The following is a 19,410-nucleotide window of genomic DNA, read 5'->3' as shown; positions in this document are numbered from 1 at the left end:
GGTCCACTGTGTTTTCTGAGGTCCAAGCTCAACACAGCCGTATACCGGGAAGTTTTAGAGCACTTCATGCTTCCTGCTGCTGACCAACTTTATGGAGATGAAGATTTCATTTTCCAACAGGACCTGGCACCTGCACACAGTGCCAAAGCTTCCAATACCTGGTTTAAGGACCATGGTATCCCTGTTCTTAATTGGCCAGCAAATTCGCCTGACCTTAACCCCATAGAAGATCTATTGTGAAGAGGAAGATGCAATAAGCCAGACCCAACAATGCAGAAGAGCCGAAGGCCACTATCAGAGCAACCTGGGCTCTCATAACACCTAAGCAGTGCCACAGACTGATCGACTCCATACCACCTCGCATTGGTGCAGTAATTCAGGCAAAAGGAGCCCCAAATAAGTATTGAGTTCTGTACATGCTCATACTTTTCAGTTGGACAAGATTTCTAAAAATCCTTTCTTTGTTTTGTCCTTAAGTAATATTCACATTTTCTGAGATACTGAATTTGGGATTTTCCATAGTTTTCAGTTATAATCATCAAAATTAAAAGAAATAAACATTTGAAATATATCAGTCTGTGTGTAATGAATGAATATAATATACAAGTTTCACTCTTTGAATGGAATTAGTGAAATAAACTTTTTGCAAAAAGTTTTAAATTAGATTTACACGACAACAGCCTTCTGGATGTCTGAAGATGCAACTTTGGAAACCTCATTTCAAAAATCAAGTTTTTTCATTTTTTGTAATTATTATATTGTCATCTTCATGTGGGCCTAAACTACAAAAACATAACGGTGATGTTGTGCACATGCGTATTCCACGTTAATGCTTTTTTACAAAGTGACATCATCAAGTCAAGATGTTTTTGAAATATTCTGGCGAGCTTTACGAATCCACTAAATACGAGGTCATGTTGATTAAAGGTCATCAGCAAAATGACTCCGAAAAGTGAAGTTGGTTTTAAGAAATTCTTAAGCATCATTTCCATGTCACTTTTCTATTATGTACAAAATACAGAACTAGGTACATTAATACGGCCAAAAATGCGAGGGTTTATTATGAATAGCATCCCAAAGGGCATACAAGAACATTATGCTACTTGGGTCCTCAGGGCATTACAGATGGTCTATTTATGGATCTCATTTACCAGGCTACAGGTGTGCATATCTGTATTTTCTGGTAAACATGCTTGAACAACTTAATTGTTATTTAAGTTTGATAATTTGAAGTAATACTATACATACAAAAGAATTAAGTGCACCATTTATGCATTAAGTGGATGACTTATTTTTGTGGGAAACATGTCATTTTTATCCTGATAAAAATCTTTCTTTTTGCATTTTAAAGCAAATAATTATCATCACACTAGTACAGTATTTCATGCCAAATGCTAATGAGGACATTTCCTGGGATTCAAATGAGAACTGAATCTGCATACATGGTAGCAGATAGTCACTTAAAGACGTATGCATTTTTTTTCACATGTGATATCTATTGTGAGATTATTTAACACATATCTATTGAAAGGTAACACAATATCTTCTCTTCTGGCTGCAGAGACTCTCACAGGCCTCCATACAAAGTTACAGAGCGCTGCTTTCTCAAGGCATCTGTCCAAATCAAGCAACATCGTATTTATTGCCTTTGGATTATTTTGTAGTGACTGCTGGTCCGATATCACTTTGTTCGAGTTCTGCTATCACAGCCATGTGTTTAAACTCTGCCGGTTGGTGGTTGAAGATCTCGACCAATCGGAAAGTTTCAAGCCGCTGAGATCCATAAAATAGCTGCACTTGATTGGCCAAGCACTGTGCCTGGTGGACAGTCTGAAAGAGGTTGAAAAAATGAATTAAAAACGTCACGTATTTTTGTTTTTGTTTTACCTAGTACCTTCATTTCACTTACCACAAATTTGCTATCCATCTCAGCGGTCATCAGCACAATGCCCTTGTCCTTCTTCAGGTCTGTATAGTGGTATAAAATAAGCTGGCTGGGTGCATTTTCTCCCATTGTCTGAAATACAACTCAATTTCAGTAACTATGCCAACAGAAAGAGTGGAATTTATATTTAAATATATATATTTTTAAAAAATTATAATAATACCTGAACATTGATTAAAGATGTGAAGTGCAGTTCATGACCAGCCCACTGGCCGACAAAAAACTCATAGCCCTCCTTCTGAGGCAGAGCGTACAGAAACTGTGCAAAGATTACATTATCATAGATTATATTATATTGGACTACATTGGTTGTGATGGATTTTTTTTAATCCCTACACAAAAAAAATAATGATTTGTTCAGGAACCAAGCTACACTGGGTGCCCTATGTGTTCAATTCACTAAAAAAAGAATCTGTCCCATTAAAATGATTCATTATGGAATCAGACAATGCTGGTTGCACTGCATGTTTGATTCACTAAAAATAACTCACTCGTTACAGTGATTCATTCAGGAATTGGACTATGCTGGATGTGCTGTATATTTGATTCATTATAGTGAATTCGAATCAAGTGTTTGATTCACTAAAAAAAACTGTCTCAAAAGAGTTGTTGGGATCAAATGACACTAATTGTGCTTCAAGTGTTTTATTTCCCTAAAAAGAATGATACGAATTAAGCAAGTAAAGGCTTTTAAAAGGCTTATAATAGTAATTTAGAAATTGAACTACCCTAGCTGAACTCTATCTTTGATGCACTAAAAAGAACTGACTAAACTGATTCATTCGGGAATCAAACCACTGTCTGTTTCACTCTACAGATCCATTATAAGTATTATGGAGCCAATAAATAATTACAGCATTAAATAATTAAGAATAACAAGCACTAATGTCACATTTTTCAGTACTTTTCTTGGTTCCCAACCTTACTGTTAAGTTTTACAGACAACCTATGAATAATATATTCAAAAGACAAACTCCTCATCATCATCATATTAGACTCATAACAGATGCTCTTGAAAGGAGCTACTACCACCAAGTGGACATTTAGCAGGGTTATTTGATGGCATGAAGCTTGACAATTGAAAATACGCATACTTACCATCGGGCAAGATTTGACACGACCAAAAATAATGTCAAATGTTGAGCCCTATGACACAGAATTACAAGGTCAATTATCTCTGGTAAAACCATAGATCATCATGCTTTGAAATAGAAAATATTAAGTTTTCTTGTTTTTTTATCAGTTAATAGACTGATATATAAAACAGAACTCACTGGTATGATGGCACTGATCGTGTCTTTCTTTGAGAAGTACTGCATCCACAGCTGCACACAGAAAAGTAGGCATTTGGTGTTGTAGTCTATTTAATATTTTTACTCCTTTTTTTTTTGTACAGTCTATCTTCCTCTTACCTCTGCAATTTCAGATCCAGATTTCTCCTGAATCATATCAAGGTTGAAAATAGACCCTAATGTCTATAAAATGAGAAGAAAAGAAAAAAAAGTAAAAGATACAAATGACAAACTAGAAATCTCTAATTCACCATACTAATAAGGTAACTATAGTTTACCTTATCTTTGGTGAAGCCCCCAGCTCCTGCTTTACCACTTTTGTCCAGCTACAAATAAAACAACATCAGCAAATTACGTGTTCTTACATAATATTATAATATACGTTTTCACTAATATTTTATATTATTTTTTGTATTACATGATCATTTATTAAACAATACTGTATGGCTTATAATGTTACATTATATATTAAATTAATAACAATTAAAATGTAATACATAATACAATAAGTATCATTTAAATAAAACACAAAATATAAAAATGGAACACGTAAAATGTATAAGTCATTTACAAGGTACATTTAGAAATGAAAACTGAAAATCAAATGTAAGATGTGCTCTTCACCTCTTTCTCCATGTACTTGACGAATTCTGCTTGTCTTGACTGTCCTAGAGGCTCTGTCTTCACCTCCCCGCGCTTCTCCACTCGGGCTTTATATTCTTGAGGTTTTGAACTGATGTTACAGTATTACACACGAGATTAATATCAATATATAGCAACGACATCTAAGTATTTGACAGCTGCCCACCTCCGCAGTTTCCTGATCTTCTCTTCATATTTACTATAATACGGATTTTCCTCCAGCTCCGGTTCTTTCTTCATTGAAAACGCCCTGAACTGAGATGGCACGAGTCCTGGAATCAGCGGCCGGATGCCTGTGGCCCTGACCGCCAACATCCCACGATACAAACATGACATTTGTACCAAGGCCGCCGCCATCTTTTCCCCGTCCCACATCTATGAGTGTCCGGGCGGCGGGCGGAACCAAGTTTAATATAGGCACAACATATATTGGTTCCTACACTAAAGATTGTACGATATGAATGGAACGGATTATTTTATCCAAAGCGACTTACAAATGAGGACAGTGGAAGCAATCAAAAACAACAAAAAGAGCAATGATATATAAGTGCTATAAGAAGTCTCAGTTAGCTTAACACAGTACACGTAGCAAGGGCTTTTAAATAATATAATAAATAAAAAGAAAACAGAATAGAAAAGGAATAGAGCAAGCTAGTGTTAGAGGTCTTATATATATATATATTAGGGGTGTAACGGTATGCAAAAATCACGGTTCGGTATGTACCTCGGTTTTAAAGTCACGGTTCGGTTCATTTTCGGTACAGTAAGGGAAAGAAATGCAAACATTAAACTGCAGGTTGTTTATTACTATAATTTTTTTTTTACAATTTGTTTACACTTTTTTAAAATACTTTTTAATAAAATATATATAAAATAAAAAAGGATAAGAAATAAAATACTGCTGGAAAGTTCTTTACTAAATAAAATACTTTCAGTCTCAAACCAAGATCATATAATAAAATATAATGAAAAATATAAATAAATAACTATGATTACAGTGCAGCATTACCAATCCCAGCTTGAAGGCCTGCTCATATTTATATATATATATATATATATATATATATATATATATATATATATATATATATATATATATATATATATATATATATATATATATATATATATATATATAACTTTTCCAAAGTGTAAAATGCAGCTTTAACAGTTTCAGTTTTTAGACCTGCTCAGATTTCGTTATTGCGTTGGACCGATCGGAATTAAGAGCAAAGGTCTGTTTAAATGCCGACGGGAGCTGCGTTTGAATTACGGTCGTTTTTTTCCTAGTTGTAGTGATGTTCACACTCTCGTGATGCCTTTTGAAAACATTAGGCCGGTGACACACTGGCATATTGCACCTGTCAAACATAGTCTATTTTGCCGTCAACACTGCAGATGGAGTCCTTTATCAGTAGGCTTTATATTTATGCTCAACATGAAGTATAGATATTGTTGTTGTGAAGACAAGATCCTGGGGCCTCATTTATAAAGCGTGCGTACGCACAAAACGGGGCTGGAAACGTACGTACGCCAGTTCCCACGCAAAGGTTGTGATCTATAAAAAACAAACTTGACGGGAGAATGTGCGCACCTTTAAGCAAACTTTGAGCCGTGCGTACGCACATTCTGGAGACAAAGGGAATTGGCGACACCGATGGTGAGGTCATGAACTGAAGTTAGATTGTAGAAAATAAATGTGAGAAGAACGATTATAAGAATGAATGACATTTAATTTTCACTCCATTTCATACGTTATATCCACATTATCATGAAGATTAAATCCAACAGTGTTATTTGTGCCGATTGTTTTAGGCTATATACATCTAGTAAAATCCAAACGTAATTCAAAATGTATTAAAAGTAAAATAAAATAATAATCAGCGCTGCCTTACAGTCACATTGTCCACAACGGGAGCACAGGAGGACATGGCGCGATACATGTGATAGCCTACAGAATAGCATGAAATACCCTTTTATTAGAGAACTGCAGAACACAGTGTAAAAAGGAAATATTTTCCTTAATGTACATAGCCTATATCATAAAATGTCAAAGTCTGCAAATACAGTCATGAAGCACAATCGCTACTCATCATCGGTCCTAACTATTACGGTGTTCATTACAAAACCGTCAAGAAGCATGTGTTCACTATAACATTTTCGTCTTAAATTTTCGCCCACAAATTAATTAAGTGATTTTGTCAAGGTGTTAACGATCAGTCTATTTGCTAGAAACATATAAATTCTCCGGTGACCCGGGTATGTAATGCTTCATGATGGCACTCCTGGCACTGTTGGAGGATTACGCTAATGGCAGAATAAGGAGAGAACGAGTTTTCAGGGACCATGATGATTTCCTGGCCCATGATGACTGGCTAATAAGCCGATTTAGATTCCCTAGAGCTGTGCTCTTGGATCTATGTGCTGAATTGGGTCCAGTATTAGAGAGGGCAACACGCCGGAACCATGCCATCCCAGTCCAAATACAAGTCCTCACCACTCTGGGGTTCTTGGCAACCGGCTGTTTCCAGCGGGAATTGGCAGACAGGTAAATTAATAATATAAAAAAACTATAAGTAATCCTCAAATTTGTCTCTAAGACCTTTTTGTATATGAAATAATTCTATTGGAATCTATCATCTCACCCTATAGGTCTGGTATATCACAGCCGTCCCTGAGTGCCATAATATCTGTCGTTTTAAATGGTATACTTAATATGGTTAGTCGATACATCAGGTTCCCCTACACTGTGCGAGAACAGGCCGAAATTAAAACGCAATTTGCAGCAATGTCTGGTTTCCCAAATGTAATCGGCGCAATTGACTGCACTCATGTTGCTATAAGGGCACCATCTGAAAATGAATTTGCTTATGTTAATAGAAAGCATGTGCATTCTATTAATGTGCAAATCATATGTGACTCCAACATGACCCTCACAAACATTGTGGCACGCTGGCCTGGTTCAACACATGATTCCTTTATCTTGACACATAGCAGTGTAGGGAACAGACTAAATGCAGGCGCAGTACGTGATGGCTGGCTTCTTGGTGAGTTTAACAATATTAAAAAGTAGAAACTGTAACAATTTTGTTTTTAATATAATTATAACCTGCAGGCGACAGTGGCTACCCCCTGAGACGCTGGCTCCTCACCCCATTTTTAAACCCGCAGAGCGCAGAGGAAACTCATTATAACGAGGTCCACTCTCGTGCCCGCGCAGTTGTGGAGCGTGCCATCGGCATCCTGAAATGCAGATGGCGTGCTCTGGATGCCTCGGGTGGCAGACTTTTATACCATCCAGCAAAAGTGTGCAAGATTGTCAGGGCGTGTGGTGTTTTGCACAATATAGCACTGAGAAACGGTATTCCTCTCCCTCCTGATCTCCCTCTACCCCAGCATTACGACCCCGAGCCACAGCCCCCTGGCCGACAAGAGGGATATCAACGAGGTGCAAGAATCCGTGAGGATGTCATGCAGCGTTTGTAAAGAAAGACAAAACTCAAGGTTCATGTTTTAACTGCATCTTTTAATGATTGTGCAATTTCTTGCATCACTTCTCTCATCTGCCGTAGCTCATCTGCAACCCTGTTGACAGCGTTTATTGTCTCTCGCTGTAACTGCAGGACTGCGTCAGTGAGTACCCGACCACTTTTGGACGTGCCAGACGCAGAAGGGGCACTGCTTTGAGCCGGACGCTGTGCATCTGCATCTGAGAACCCCTCACCCTGAACCTCCTGTTCATTTACAGCTTCAGACTCCGGAAGGACTGGAGGACAAACAATTGGCAACATTTATCCATTTATCACCCCACACACTCAAATGTACAGCGTTAATGATTAAAAATCGGTTTAACCTTGCTCCTCTGTGGTTTCAGTCACGTCAGTGTCTCCCTCCTTTTCCGACACAATACCACACACGCTGACCTCCCCAATTATAGCCGCAATTTTGCTGTCCACTGATGTGAGATCAGCTGTACATGGGCCCCCACCAGTTGCAGCCACGCTCTGGCGGTGGGAGGACAGTTTTCTCTTTGCCTCCACCTTGAATGAATGAGAATCTTTATTTCACATATTTTGCATACTGTAAGCACATGTAAATAAAACTTTTTGAAAATCAATATTGCTATTTATATAGGTATATAGCCTAATAAAACACAAATGTAATATGTTGGTAAAAAAAAAATTTGTATACCTTCAGGTCGGACCATTTTTTCTTTAATTCTGCAACTGTCCGTTCTGTCCCACTGACACAATTGACGGCAGAAGCAATACTTTGCCACTCGCACTGCTTCTTTTTATTAGTGACCCCACTGCTGTGGCCACCAAATAACACAGTTTTCCGAGCCTCCACCTCCCCTACAAGTGTTTCAATCTCAGTATCTGAGAAATTACGTTTTTTTCCTCTTTTCTCACCTGTCGCCATTATTAAAATTAGGCTAACAGAAATGCACGTTTTCACTTTCTTGGATTAATTAATTGGCGGGTCGCATGCCAGTTTTCCAGGTATATATGGGATTCCACTCTCATTTACATGCTGATCAGCAATCATGAGGTGATTTGCATTGACTATTTATGGTTAAAAATGGGCGTGTACAGGGCGGGATATGAGGCTGGTTCACGTACGCACATCTGCGGGTGATCTGTGATTTATAAAGGGAACATTGCTTACAGGTGTGCGTACGCACGGTTTTATAAATCGGAATATTTTTTGGCGTACGCCATTTTTGGCTTTTGGGCGCACGTAAACTTTTAGTAAAGATCCTACGCATAGTTTTATAAATGAGACCCCTGGTCTGTCGGCGCCTCGGCGGTCTCCCTCCATGTCACCTACAGTAGCAGCAGCGCGCCAGCTCCGCGTCAGGCACGATTCTGGTGTGTAAAGACACAGAAAACGCGAAGCAGCCGTCACGCAACTGGCACGCAGCAGAAACGCCACGCTCACGCCACGCAACCAGTGTGTCACCGGCCTTAGAATCAGCTGCAGGGAGGGATTTGTGCTGAACGTGGAGACTTCCGCCACTTAATATGTTTGTTTGTGTAGTGTAGTAAATATAAGCGGACTACGCCACCTCCTTATTTAAGGCAGGAGGAGCCCTCTAGGGGTCACAATACGGATTATGGACAACAAATGTAGTTTGTAACAAAGGGTAACAATTTTATTGTTCCAATAGAACCATCAAATGTTAAAAACTGTTAATAACATTCACAGAAGTTGGAATTGGCTCTCCTCAAGACTGCAAGAGGGTCGGGCCTGCTCTTGTGGACCTCCTACCACCTGTAAGAGACAGAAGAAGACAGAAGAAACCCCACAGCATACACTGCAAATAAGTAGTAACCTTTAAGTCACTATTTCAGTGCCAACTTCCAGTACACACCACACAGCAGTGTCACACCACCCAAATCACCCACACCGAAGGAGGTCTAGTGTAGATGCAGGCCCGGCCCTGTACAAAGCCTCTGACCACTGGAACACACAAAAGAGGAGAGCAGTACCAAAGAAAACAAAACAAATGACAAATAACATTTAAGATCAAAATCAATATCAAATAACAATAACAAACCACAATACAAATCTAAAATATACAAGAAACAGTGGCTGGTCTGCCCCTTTAACAATAAAGAGACATGCATGTTAATACACATCAATGCAGCCCACAATTTAAAACAACAAAACAAAACCTACTTCAGCGAAAGTACAACTGCAACACAGTTACCCAATCTCAACTCTCAATCCCCAAACATGATTGATAAAAGGTACTATGAAACAAGAGAACAGATTACCACAACATCAAATACATTTATATATTAATTGCATCAAACTCATAAATGATCGGTCTTAAAGTGTATATACTGCGTTTACCGTTATTCAGCATTCCAACACGGCCATCAGCCCATTGAAGGTACCGCAGCAATAAATGTTTGTCTGCCTCATTTCCCAGACAGAGAATAAACCTCTTAAATAATCAGCCTAAAAGAAGAAAATAACAAAGATGGAATTTCACCATCAAGGAGCAGTTGGAAACTTCATGCAAACAACCCAAACTAACAAATAAAACATACCTATGAAAGGGTACGGAGGCTGCACGTTGAGCACAACAGACACACGCCAGAACTGCAGAAAAACCACCACCTATTGCTGCAAGAACCCTTTATGCGATCTTAATAATAGAACTAACCATCTACACCTGAAACTGGTTGCTGGCCAGTCTCCTCCCACATTCAGCCCCCCAAAAAGATGTCGTCGCCTCGACGATAAGGACTAAATTATAGCCAAGGTCTAAAAGGATTAGCTTGGTTTAGACCTGTAAAAGCAGCGGCCCCTACCGCCCCAACATAAAAGCTTGTCACTGCAGATTGCGGCAGATGGTATGGATTTGAATGTTGACCAGCTGTTGGCCTTGAAGTACGTCGAAGGGTCAGCATCTCATCTTGAGGTTGTGGCATCTCCTGCTGATAACTGGCTTGATGGGAATGAGGTTGCAATATATCTTGCTCCAATCCATCACTGACTGGAACGACTTCTTCCTGAGCATCGGAATCTGCCTCCTGGACACGATTTTTCTTTAGTAGGCCACTCCGAATAATCCTCTGCTTCACTATCACGTTCAACTTCATGGGCACCAGCTTGCGGACAGGGCCGGGGTATTACTGGTTCACAGGGTTGATCTTCAAGCCGAGCTGCCCTCATCTCAGTCCTATGTACCCTGCGTGCATTACCAGCACCATCAACTGATGTAACTGTGTACGGAGCACCGGGTTTGTCTGGCACATTGACTACTTTATACAGCACTGGTGACCACACATCTTGGATCTTATGACGGCCTTGATGGCGATGGTCTTTTAAATAAATCAGTTGCCCTTTGCTCAATCCACGATCGTGTACCTGGTTGTTGTGATGCTGTTGTCGATATTCTGCTGCTTCAAGATTTTTCCATGCTAAATTACGTGCCAGCTGAAGCCGTTCCTGGTGGTGCTGGACCCACTCTTCCCAGGAGTTAATTACTTCCTGGTCAGCCTCGGAGACATCCATCCCCAAAAGGGAATCAACCGGGAGTTGCGGGGACACCCCAAACATTAAAGAATACGGTGAATGTCCAGTGGAGCGATGAGTCGTTGTATTATATGGCCCAAGAGATATACTTGGGCCACGCCCGTTTTTTCTCTGGGGGAAGGGAGCGAAGCAGGTCGTGAAGAGTCTGATTGAATCTCTCACACTGCCCATTTCCTTGTGGATGGTATGTTGTGGTCCTAGATTTTTCAATCCCATAGAGGCTACAGAGCTGTCGAATAAGAGCACTCTCAAAGTTTCTCCCCTGATCAGAGTGTATTCTTTTAGGCACTCCAAAACGATAAAACCAGCTCTCAACCAGGGTTTTGGCTACGGTAATGGCGCTTTGATCTTTAGTAGGCACCGCCTGTGTATATTTGGAAAAGACATCAGTCATGACCAACACGTTTTCTCACCGATCCGTACCAGGTTCCAAAAGAGTGAAATCTATTGCAAGAACCTCCAATGGCTGGCTAGCAAGGAGAACACCTTGATATGTCTTCACTCCTGGCTGAACAGCTTTTGAGAGTATGCAACGTTGACAATGCTGGCAGTACTTCTCTATCTCAACTCCCATTCCTGGCCAGTAGCACCTTTGCCTGATCAGATCGGTAGTCCTTCGCACCCCTTGATGCCCATGCCCATCATGAAGGTTATACAGAACTTCCTGGCGGAGGCAAGAAGGCAAAAGCAACTGAAAAAACTCTTCACCGTGAGATGTCATTGCCCGTCTGTACAACAAGCCATTTTTCTCAGTTATCCGATCCCATTGACGAAGCAGACACTGAAGATCTCTTGACAGCTGTACCCGTTGTTCTTTAGTTGGTAGTTGCCCCAACCTCCAGAATGAGAGAAATGACTTCAACAGGGAATCTGCATCTTGCAGTGCCACCAAGTCAGCTCTGGAACGACTGGGAAACACCCCAATCTGTTGCAACATCACATTGGCTCCTGCATTTTGAGTTACATCGAGGCATTGCTCATGCGGGTTAAATCCATCACCACGATCCTCGCTGACCTGCTCACTGTATTGGCGAGAAAGAGAGTCAGCATTTCCATTGACACGACCTGGGCGGTACTGCACAGTAAAATCAAAAGCAGCCAATTGGGCTATCCATCGTTGTTCAGTGGCACCCAACTTAATCGACTGGAAATGGCTAAGCGGATTATTATCAGTATACACAGTGCATTTACTTCCCAGCAAGTACTCTCTGAATTTCTCTGATAAAGCCCACTTAAGTGCCAAGAGCTCCAATTTCATAGAGCTATAATTCTCCATGTTTCTCTCAGCCCTTCGCAGCGACCGGCTGGCATAGGCTACTGGCTTCAACCTGCCCTGATTTTCTTGAGACAGGACGGCCCCTAAGCCCTGATGACTCGCATCAACTTCCACAACAAATGGCTTGGTAAAGTCGGCAAAGGCCAGAATAGGGGCACATGTAAGAGTCCGCTTTAATTCTCTGAAACTTTGCTCACACTCATCGGTCCACATGTTAGGCAAAAATGTACCTGGTTTGGCCTTGCCTTTCTTCGCAGTTTTAAGAACATCAGCAACCAGTTGATGGAGGGGGGCAGCTAATTGAGCAAAACCCTTCACAAATCGACGATAGTAACTACAGAAACCCAGGAAAGACCTGACTTCCGTCACGTCACGCGGCCGCCTCCAATTTGCCACAGCGGATGTTTTTTCTGGATCAGTCGCCACCCCTTCTCTGGAAACACGATGCCCTAGGTACTGCACTTCCTGTTTAAAGAAATGGCATTTACTTAACTTTGCTTTTAGTTCTTTCTTTTTCAGTCGGCTAAGAACCACCTCCAATCTCTGCAAATGCTGTTCCACCGAAGAAGAGAAAACAATAACGTCATCAAGATACAAAAGGACAGACTGTAAACTCTGGTCACCAAATATTCTTTCCATGAGCCTTTGGAAAGTCCCCGGTGCATTACATAACCCAAATGGCATTCTCTCAAACTCAAAGAGCCCAAAAGGTGTGCAAAAGGCAGTCTTTGCTTTATCTCTTTCAGCCACCGGGACCTGGTTATAACCACTCGCCAGATCTAGGGTAGAAAACCACTGTGCACCTGCCAGGGCATCCAAAGACTCTTCAATACGGGGAAGTGGGTAAGCATCCTTCCGTGTCTTGGCGTTCAATTGTCGATAGTCCACACACATTCTTAATTCGCCACTCTTTTTCTGTACCAACACAATAGGTGACGCATAGGGACTACTGCTTTCTCTAACTACCTTACTGTCCAGAAGCTGCTTAATGTGATTCTTTACAGCCTGCCACTGTGTAGGGGGTATTCTCCTATATCTCTGACGCACTGGGATATTATCAGTAAGTAGTATTTCATGTTCAATCTCATCAGTACACCCTAGGTCTCCCTCACTTTTGGCAAAAACCTGTTGGTACTTCTCCAATAGCTCTTTCACTTGTCTACTCTCCGCAGATGTTAACCCTGGCCATTGTAATGCTGAAATAGTCTCTGATACAGGCACATGAGATCCCATAACTGTATGGGCATTCACTACAGTCACATGCGCAACCTCTTCACCCTCCCCAACAAAGTTCAACTGCTGTCCTTCAATTCCCTCAACATGATGTAACTTGCCCAGCACCTGTCTTGCATGCACTGTAGCCCCTGTAACTCCTACATTAACTACAGGTACATAAGTCACACCATTTACAACTGTCACTAAAGATGGTGACAGCAACAAACCTGGAGCAAGATCTGAGCCCCCTGGCTCCAACAACATAGGTTTTGGGGCGGTGTAGGGAACCTTTGGGCAAGTAACTTTTACAAATTTTAGGGACCCTGCTGGTATAAAATCTCCTGCCCTTTCAAGCACACGGACCCTACCTTCGCTGGTTATTGGACAAACCTCTAATCTATGGCAATGGCGCAAAGCCTTCTCCCAACCTGCTTTAGCTTGATCAGCATCTAACGAGCTAAACAATACTTCCCCTTGTTGTGCAAATAACTCTCGATAACATTCTCCAATTACATTCATTCCCAATAATCCTGGTACCGCCTCTTGTTGTGAAGCACCAAAGGGATCCTTTACCACTAAAACCCCCCGACCTGGAATGTTTCTGCCTAACACCTGGACATCCAATTCCAAGTAACCTACATAGGGAATATCTAGCCCATTAGCTGCCTTCAAGGCAAGCCACCCACATGATTGAAGTCTAGGGGCCGTCAAAGGTTTAAATGCCTCTTTAAAGAATGACTCTGTAATGGTGGTGACCATAGAACCTGTATCTAACAGACATTTCACTTCTACCCCACCCATTACCACCTCAACAATTGGACATTTACCTATAAGAGGTGGTGAATTCTGCATGCTACTAATCACATTATTAATACTTGTTCTCCCCCCATCTCCCATACCTGAGGGTCTAGTAGCAGCAGGGTTGGCATTTATCTCAACAGATGGGCTAGTGGCTAGTGGTCTCGACCCCTGACGGCACTGACGAAGAATGTGTCCAGGTTTACGGCAACGCAGGCAAATAGGCAAACCTTCTGCAGTAAACTGATAATTAGAGTTAAGAGGGCGGGAGGCAGACTGATCCAACACAGACTGTATTTTAGCTAAACTTTGTAGGATGCTATTAATTTGCAACTGCTGTTTATGAAGTTGCTCTTGTAGATCAGACAAATCAAACCCCTTCCCAGTCCCCATTGAATTACAGGCCCCCTCAACATTAAAGTCAGCTCCTTGATGGTAAAGCCCTACTCGAGCCTGTCCAACAGGTCTCTCACCCTCTTCAGCCCATTTAATAGCCTCCTGTCGGAGTGCTAAAAAAGAAATTGCCGAGTTTTGTCTCACAATACTCTTTAATTCTCTGCGCAATGCCACATCACGCACATGTTCGACAAATTGGTCTCTAACCAAAATATCTGGATCTATTAGCTTATTTGGATAAGAACGCTGGATATCCCCAATTAAAGCCCACAGAGAGTGAGAAAACTCTTTTAATGACTCGTTATCTTTCTGTTTTCGTTCAAAAAACTGTTTTTGGAGACCAACAAAGGAAGAGGAGGAACCGTACAATTCTTTTAAAATTTGTAAAACAACCTCAGGTTTTCCCGATCTGTCAAAGAGCAAAACCTAATTTCTGCTTTTGCTTCCCCCTCCAAATGATCATAAAGGAAGAGGGCCTTCTCTCTATTAGTAATACACCTATCCCGAAGACATGCTTCAACATTCTCTATCCAATCATAAACCGATAACTCAGTTTTGGATTTAGAGCCAGAAAAATAAGGACACTTCCTCTCCCGCTGAATATAAACAAACCTTTCAGATGTTGCTTGACTAGGGAGACTTGAGGCAATATTAGAAACCTCAGGTGGTCCACTAGTACTACTTGCAGCTGAACTGGCACCCCCTCCTAGATGAACCTGTGCATTAGCTACTCGCAACCTTTGTACTTCCTCACTTAGAGCAAGAAGTTCCTCCTGTTCCCCTTCAAAACTCATATTTACAACAAAATAAAATTACTGCACAACATAACAAAATAACAAAAAAAAAAATGAGAAAAAAAAAATTGGCAAGTTATTTGTAGTCACTGGCCTCTAGGTCCCCGCTTGGCATCTCCGGGCAGTCGCTCCTCTTGTTATCCTGTCCCAGCCACTGTTTCTATTTTAACAATCATACAATAAATAATATAGAGATTACATTAAGATCCTGCCGACTACGCCAAAAATGTAGTGTAGTAAATATAAGCGGACTACGCCACCTCCTTATTTAAGGCAGGAGGAGCCCTCTAGGGGTCACAATACGGATTATGGACAACAAATGTAGTTTGTAACAAAGGGTAACAATTTTATTGTTCCAATAGAACCATCAAATGTTAAAAACTGTTAATAACATTCACAGAAGTTGGAATTGGCTCTCCTCAAGACTGCAAGAGGGTCGGGCCTGCTCTTGTGGACCTCCTACCAACTGTAAGAGACAGAAGAAGACAGAAGAAACCCCACAGCATACACTGCAAATAAGTAGTAACCTTTAAGTCACTATTTCAGTGCCAACTTCCAGTACACACCACACAGCAGTGTCACACCACCCAAATCACCCACACCGAAGGAGGTCTAGTGTAGATGCAGGCCCGGCCCTGTACAAAGCCTCTGACCACTGGAACACACAAAAGAGGAGAGCAGTACCAAAGAAAACAAAACAAATGACAAATAACATTTAAGATCAAAATCAATATCAAATAACAATAACAAACCACAATACAAATCTAAAATATACAAGAAACAGTGGCTGGTCTGCCCCTTTAACAATAAAGAGACATGCATGTTAATACACATCAATGCAGCCCACAATTTAAAACAACAAAACAAAACCTACTTCAGCGAAAGTACAACTGCAACACAGTTACCCAATCTCAACTCTCAATCCCCAAACATGATTGATAAAAGGTACTATGAAACAAGAGAACAGATTACCACAACATCAAATACATTTATATATTAATTGCATCAAACTCATAAATGATCGGTCTTAAAGTGTATATACTGCGTTTACCGTTATTCATCATTCCAACACGGCCATCAGCCCATTGAAGGTACCGCAGCAATAAATGTTTGTCTGCCTCATTTCCCAGACAGAGAATAAACCTCTTAAATAATCAGCCTAAAAGAAGAAAATAACAAAGATGGAATTTCACCATCAAGGAGCAGTTGGAAACTTCATGCAAACAACCCAAACTAACAAATAAAACATACCTATGAAAGGGTACGGAGGCTGCACGTTGAGCACAACAGACACGCCAGAACTGCAGAAAAACCACCACCTATTGCTGCAAGAACCCTTTATGCGATCTTAATAATAGAACTAACCATCTACACCTGAAACTGGTTGCTGGCCAGTCTCCTCCCACATTTGGAAACACGAAAATATACCTATGTTCTGCGTACAAAATATTGCATCCGGTCATTCGGTACACACGTGCACCATACCGAAAGCCCTGTACAGAAACGGTCTGGCACGAATAAACGTACCGTTACACCCCTAATATATATATATGCACAGTTTAGTATAAGTATTTTTATTGTTTAATAGATTACAATTAATAAAATTAATCATTTAATATATATGTGTGTATTTAACAAATATATGTAATGCATATTTGTATTTATGTAAAGTATAAATCATATATGAATATACACACACACACACACACACACACACACACACACAATTGCATAATAAATGAAAAGAAAATAGAATACAAAAAGATTAGAAAGGTAGTAAGATTTTTTTTTTAAAGGTCCAGTTCTTTGTGATCCCATGTTTTAAACTTTAGTTAGTGTGTAATGTTGTTGTTAGAGTATAAATAATATCTGTAAAATTCTAAAGCTCAAAGTTCAATGCCAAGCGAGATATTTTATTTAACAGAATTCGCCTACAAAAAACGACACGTTTGGACTACATCCCTCTAGTTCCTGCAGTAATGACGTCACTAAAACAGTTTTTTGACTAACCTCCGCCCACAGGAATACACAAAAAAGGGGGCGTGGCCTTGTTGCTCTCCGATGGAGAAGAGGAAGAGCTGCGTTTGTGTTTGTCGCCATGTCGTCGAAACGCTGTTATTTTCATCTCGGACGAGCCCTACTTGTTTGTTTGGGCTTCCCAGGGACGCTGTACTTGTTGATTAATGGTTACAATTTATGTTTAACTCAGTTCCCGAAAATTATAATCCACATATAAAACTATGTGCAGCACATTTTGCTGAGGACAGCTAGCTTCCTCAATCTCATTCAGTTTAATGCCGGATTCGCACAAAGATTATTCTTGAAAGATGGAGCAGTTCCCTCTTTGTCTGGAGAAGGCGTTGTTTATGACCACAACCAGTAAGTGTATTTTATTATTTAAGTTGGTGCGTTTAACAGTTTCTTTAACTTATTACACAAAGGGCAACGCTGTTTAGCTTTGTTAACTAGATGTTAGGGCTGTGCAAAAAATCGAATGCGATTTTCATGTGCATCTCGTCAGTAAAAACGCTCCTGTGATTATAAGCAGAGACAGACAGTTATAAGTACATCTCCAGCACGTGCGTTCAGATCAGGATTGCCACGTTTTCAAAACAAATCCTGCCCACTTGCTTCTCAAAACTAGCCCAATCGCGTTTCCAGGAGGGCAGCGTGCGCTCAGCTGGTGTCGAATCACAACACAGGAATGGCTGGCACAATCAGAACTTGTCACGTATTTCTGAAGGAGGGACTTTATAGAACAAGGAAGTCATCAGCCCATTTTTATGACAGTGAAAACAGTGGTATACAGGTGAATTGTGTGAAAAATACTGTTTTTTTACACGTGAAACATGAACACATTATATTGCACACTGTAAACACAATCAAAGCTTCAAAAAAGCACAAAAAACGGGACCTTTAAAGAATAGAATTAGAATTCTTCGGTAGTAAGTCCAGCCATTAGGACAACCAATACTAACAGACTTACAAATGAAAGCTCATTACATTATAAACAAACCTTTGAGAAAGTATAAAGGAAGCATAGATGTTCTCTTTTTTGGTTTATACATACACAACAGCTATTCACAGTGTGGGGTTAAGAAATACTACCTTGTGTTGTTCCACTCCTGAATCAATTACAAAAGAGGCTGAGTCATGCTGGGGAGTTTCTACTGATTCAGCAGAATATCCAGGCCAGGTCCAGATGGGAGTGATCTCCAGTTCACGAGGTGCTGGTGCCTTCTCCTCCTCTCTCACTGGGATCAGTCCATGATACTAATGGACAACACACACAGCAAATGTAGATTCAGCACACAGCAAATGTAGGTTCAGGTCATACTTAGAAGGGAGAGGCTATTATGCGAGTATAGGAGAGCATAAGTCTAAGTGGACGTCCATGACATGCGGAGTCCCACAAGGGTCAATTATTGCACCGCTCTTGTTTAGCCTGTATATGCTTCCACTAAGTCAAATAATGAGAAAGAACCAAATTGCCTATCACAGCTATGCTGATGATACCCAGATTTACCTAGTCTTATCTCCAAATGACTACAGCCCCATTGACTCCCTCTGCTAATGCATTGATGAAATTAATAGTTGGATGTGCCAGAACTTTCTTCAGTTAAACAAGGAAAAAACTGAAGTCATTGCATTTGGAAACAAAGATGAAGTGTTCAAGATGAATGCATACCTTGACTCTAGGGGTCAAACAACTAAAAATCAAGTCAGGAATCTGGTGTGATTCTGGAGACAGACCTTAGTTTCAGTAGTCATGTCAAAGCAGTAACTAAATCAGCATACTATCATTTACAAATTGCAAGAATTAGATGTTTTGTTTCCAGCCAAGACTTGGAAAAACTTGTTCATGCCTTTATCACCAGCAGGGTGGACTATTGTAATGGGCTCCTCACCGGCTTTCCCAAAAAGACAATTAGACAGCTGCAGCTCATCCAGAATGCTGCTGCCAGGATTCTGACTAGAACCAGAAAATCTGAGCATATCACA

General features: G+C 40.6%; 1 protein-coding gene and 1 pseudogene across 1 annotated transcript; both read right to left on the bottom strand.

Moving 5' to 3' along the window:
- Positions 1 to 1,036: 1,036 nt before the first annotated feature.
- atpaf1 (ATP synthase mitochondrial F1 complex assembly factor 1) lies at positions 1,037 to 18,670 on the bottom strand. Its single transcript, XM_059543447.1, has 10 exons — positions 18,517 to 18,670; positions 4,046 to 4,254; positions 3,862 to 3,970; positions 3,516 to 3,563; positions 3,358 to 3,420; positions 3,220 to 3,270; positions 3,044 to 3,091; positions 2,109 to 2,204; positions 1,910 to 2,017; positions 1,037 to 1,830 (listed from the first exon to the last, which is right to left on the bottom strand). Exons 2-10 carry the CDS (start codon positions 4,252 to 4,254, stop codon positions 1,654 to 1,656), a joined length of 909 nt encoding a protein of 302 aa, XP_059399430.1. The 5' UTR covers positions 18,517 to 18,670; the 3' UTR covers positions 1,037 to 1,653.
- Positions 12,729 to 19,410, bottom strand: part of LOC132131376 (FRAS1-related extracellular matrix protein 1-like) — a 32,192-nt pseudogene continuing 25,510 nt past the window's right edge.

This window comes from Carassius carassius, chromosome 48 (assembly GCF_963082965.1).
Source record: "Carassius carassius chromosome 48, fCarCar2.1, whole genome shotgun sequence".
Lineage (NCBI taxonomy): Eukaryota > Metazoa > Chordata > Actinopteri > Cypriniformes > Cyprinidae > Carassius > Carassius carassius.
Note: the sequence above shows the minus strand (reverse complement) of the source record. Positions and strands in the feature narration are given on the sequence as shown.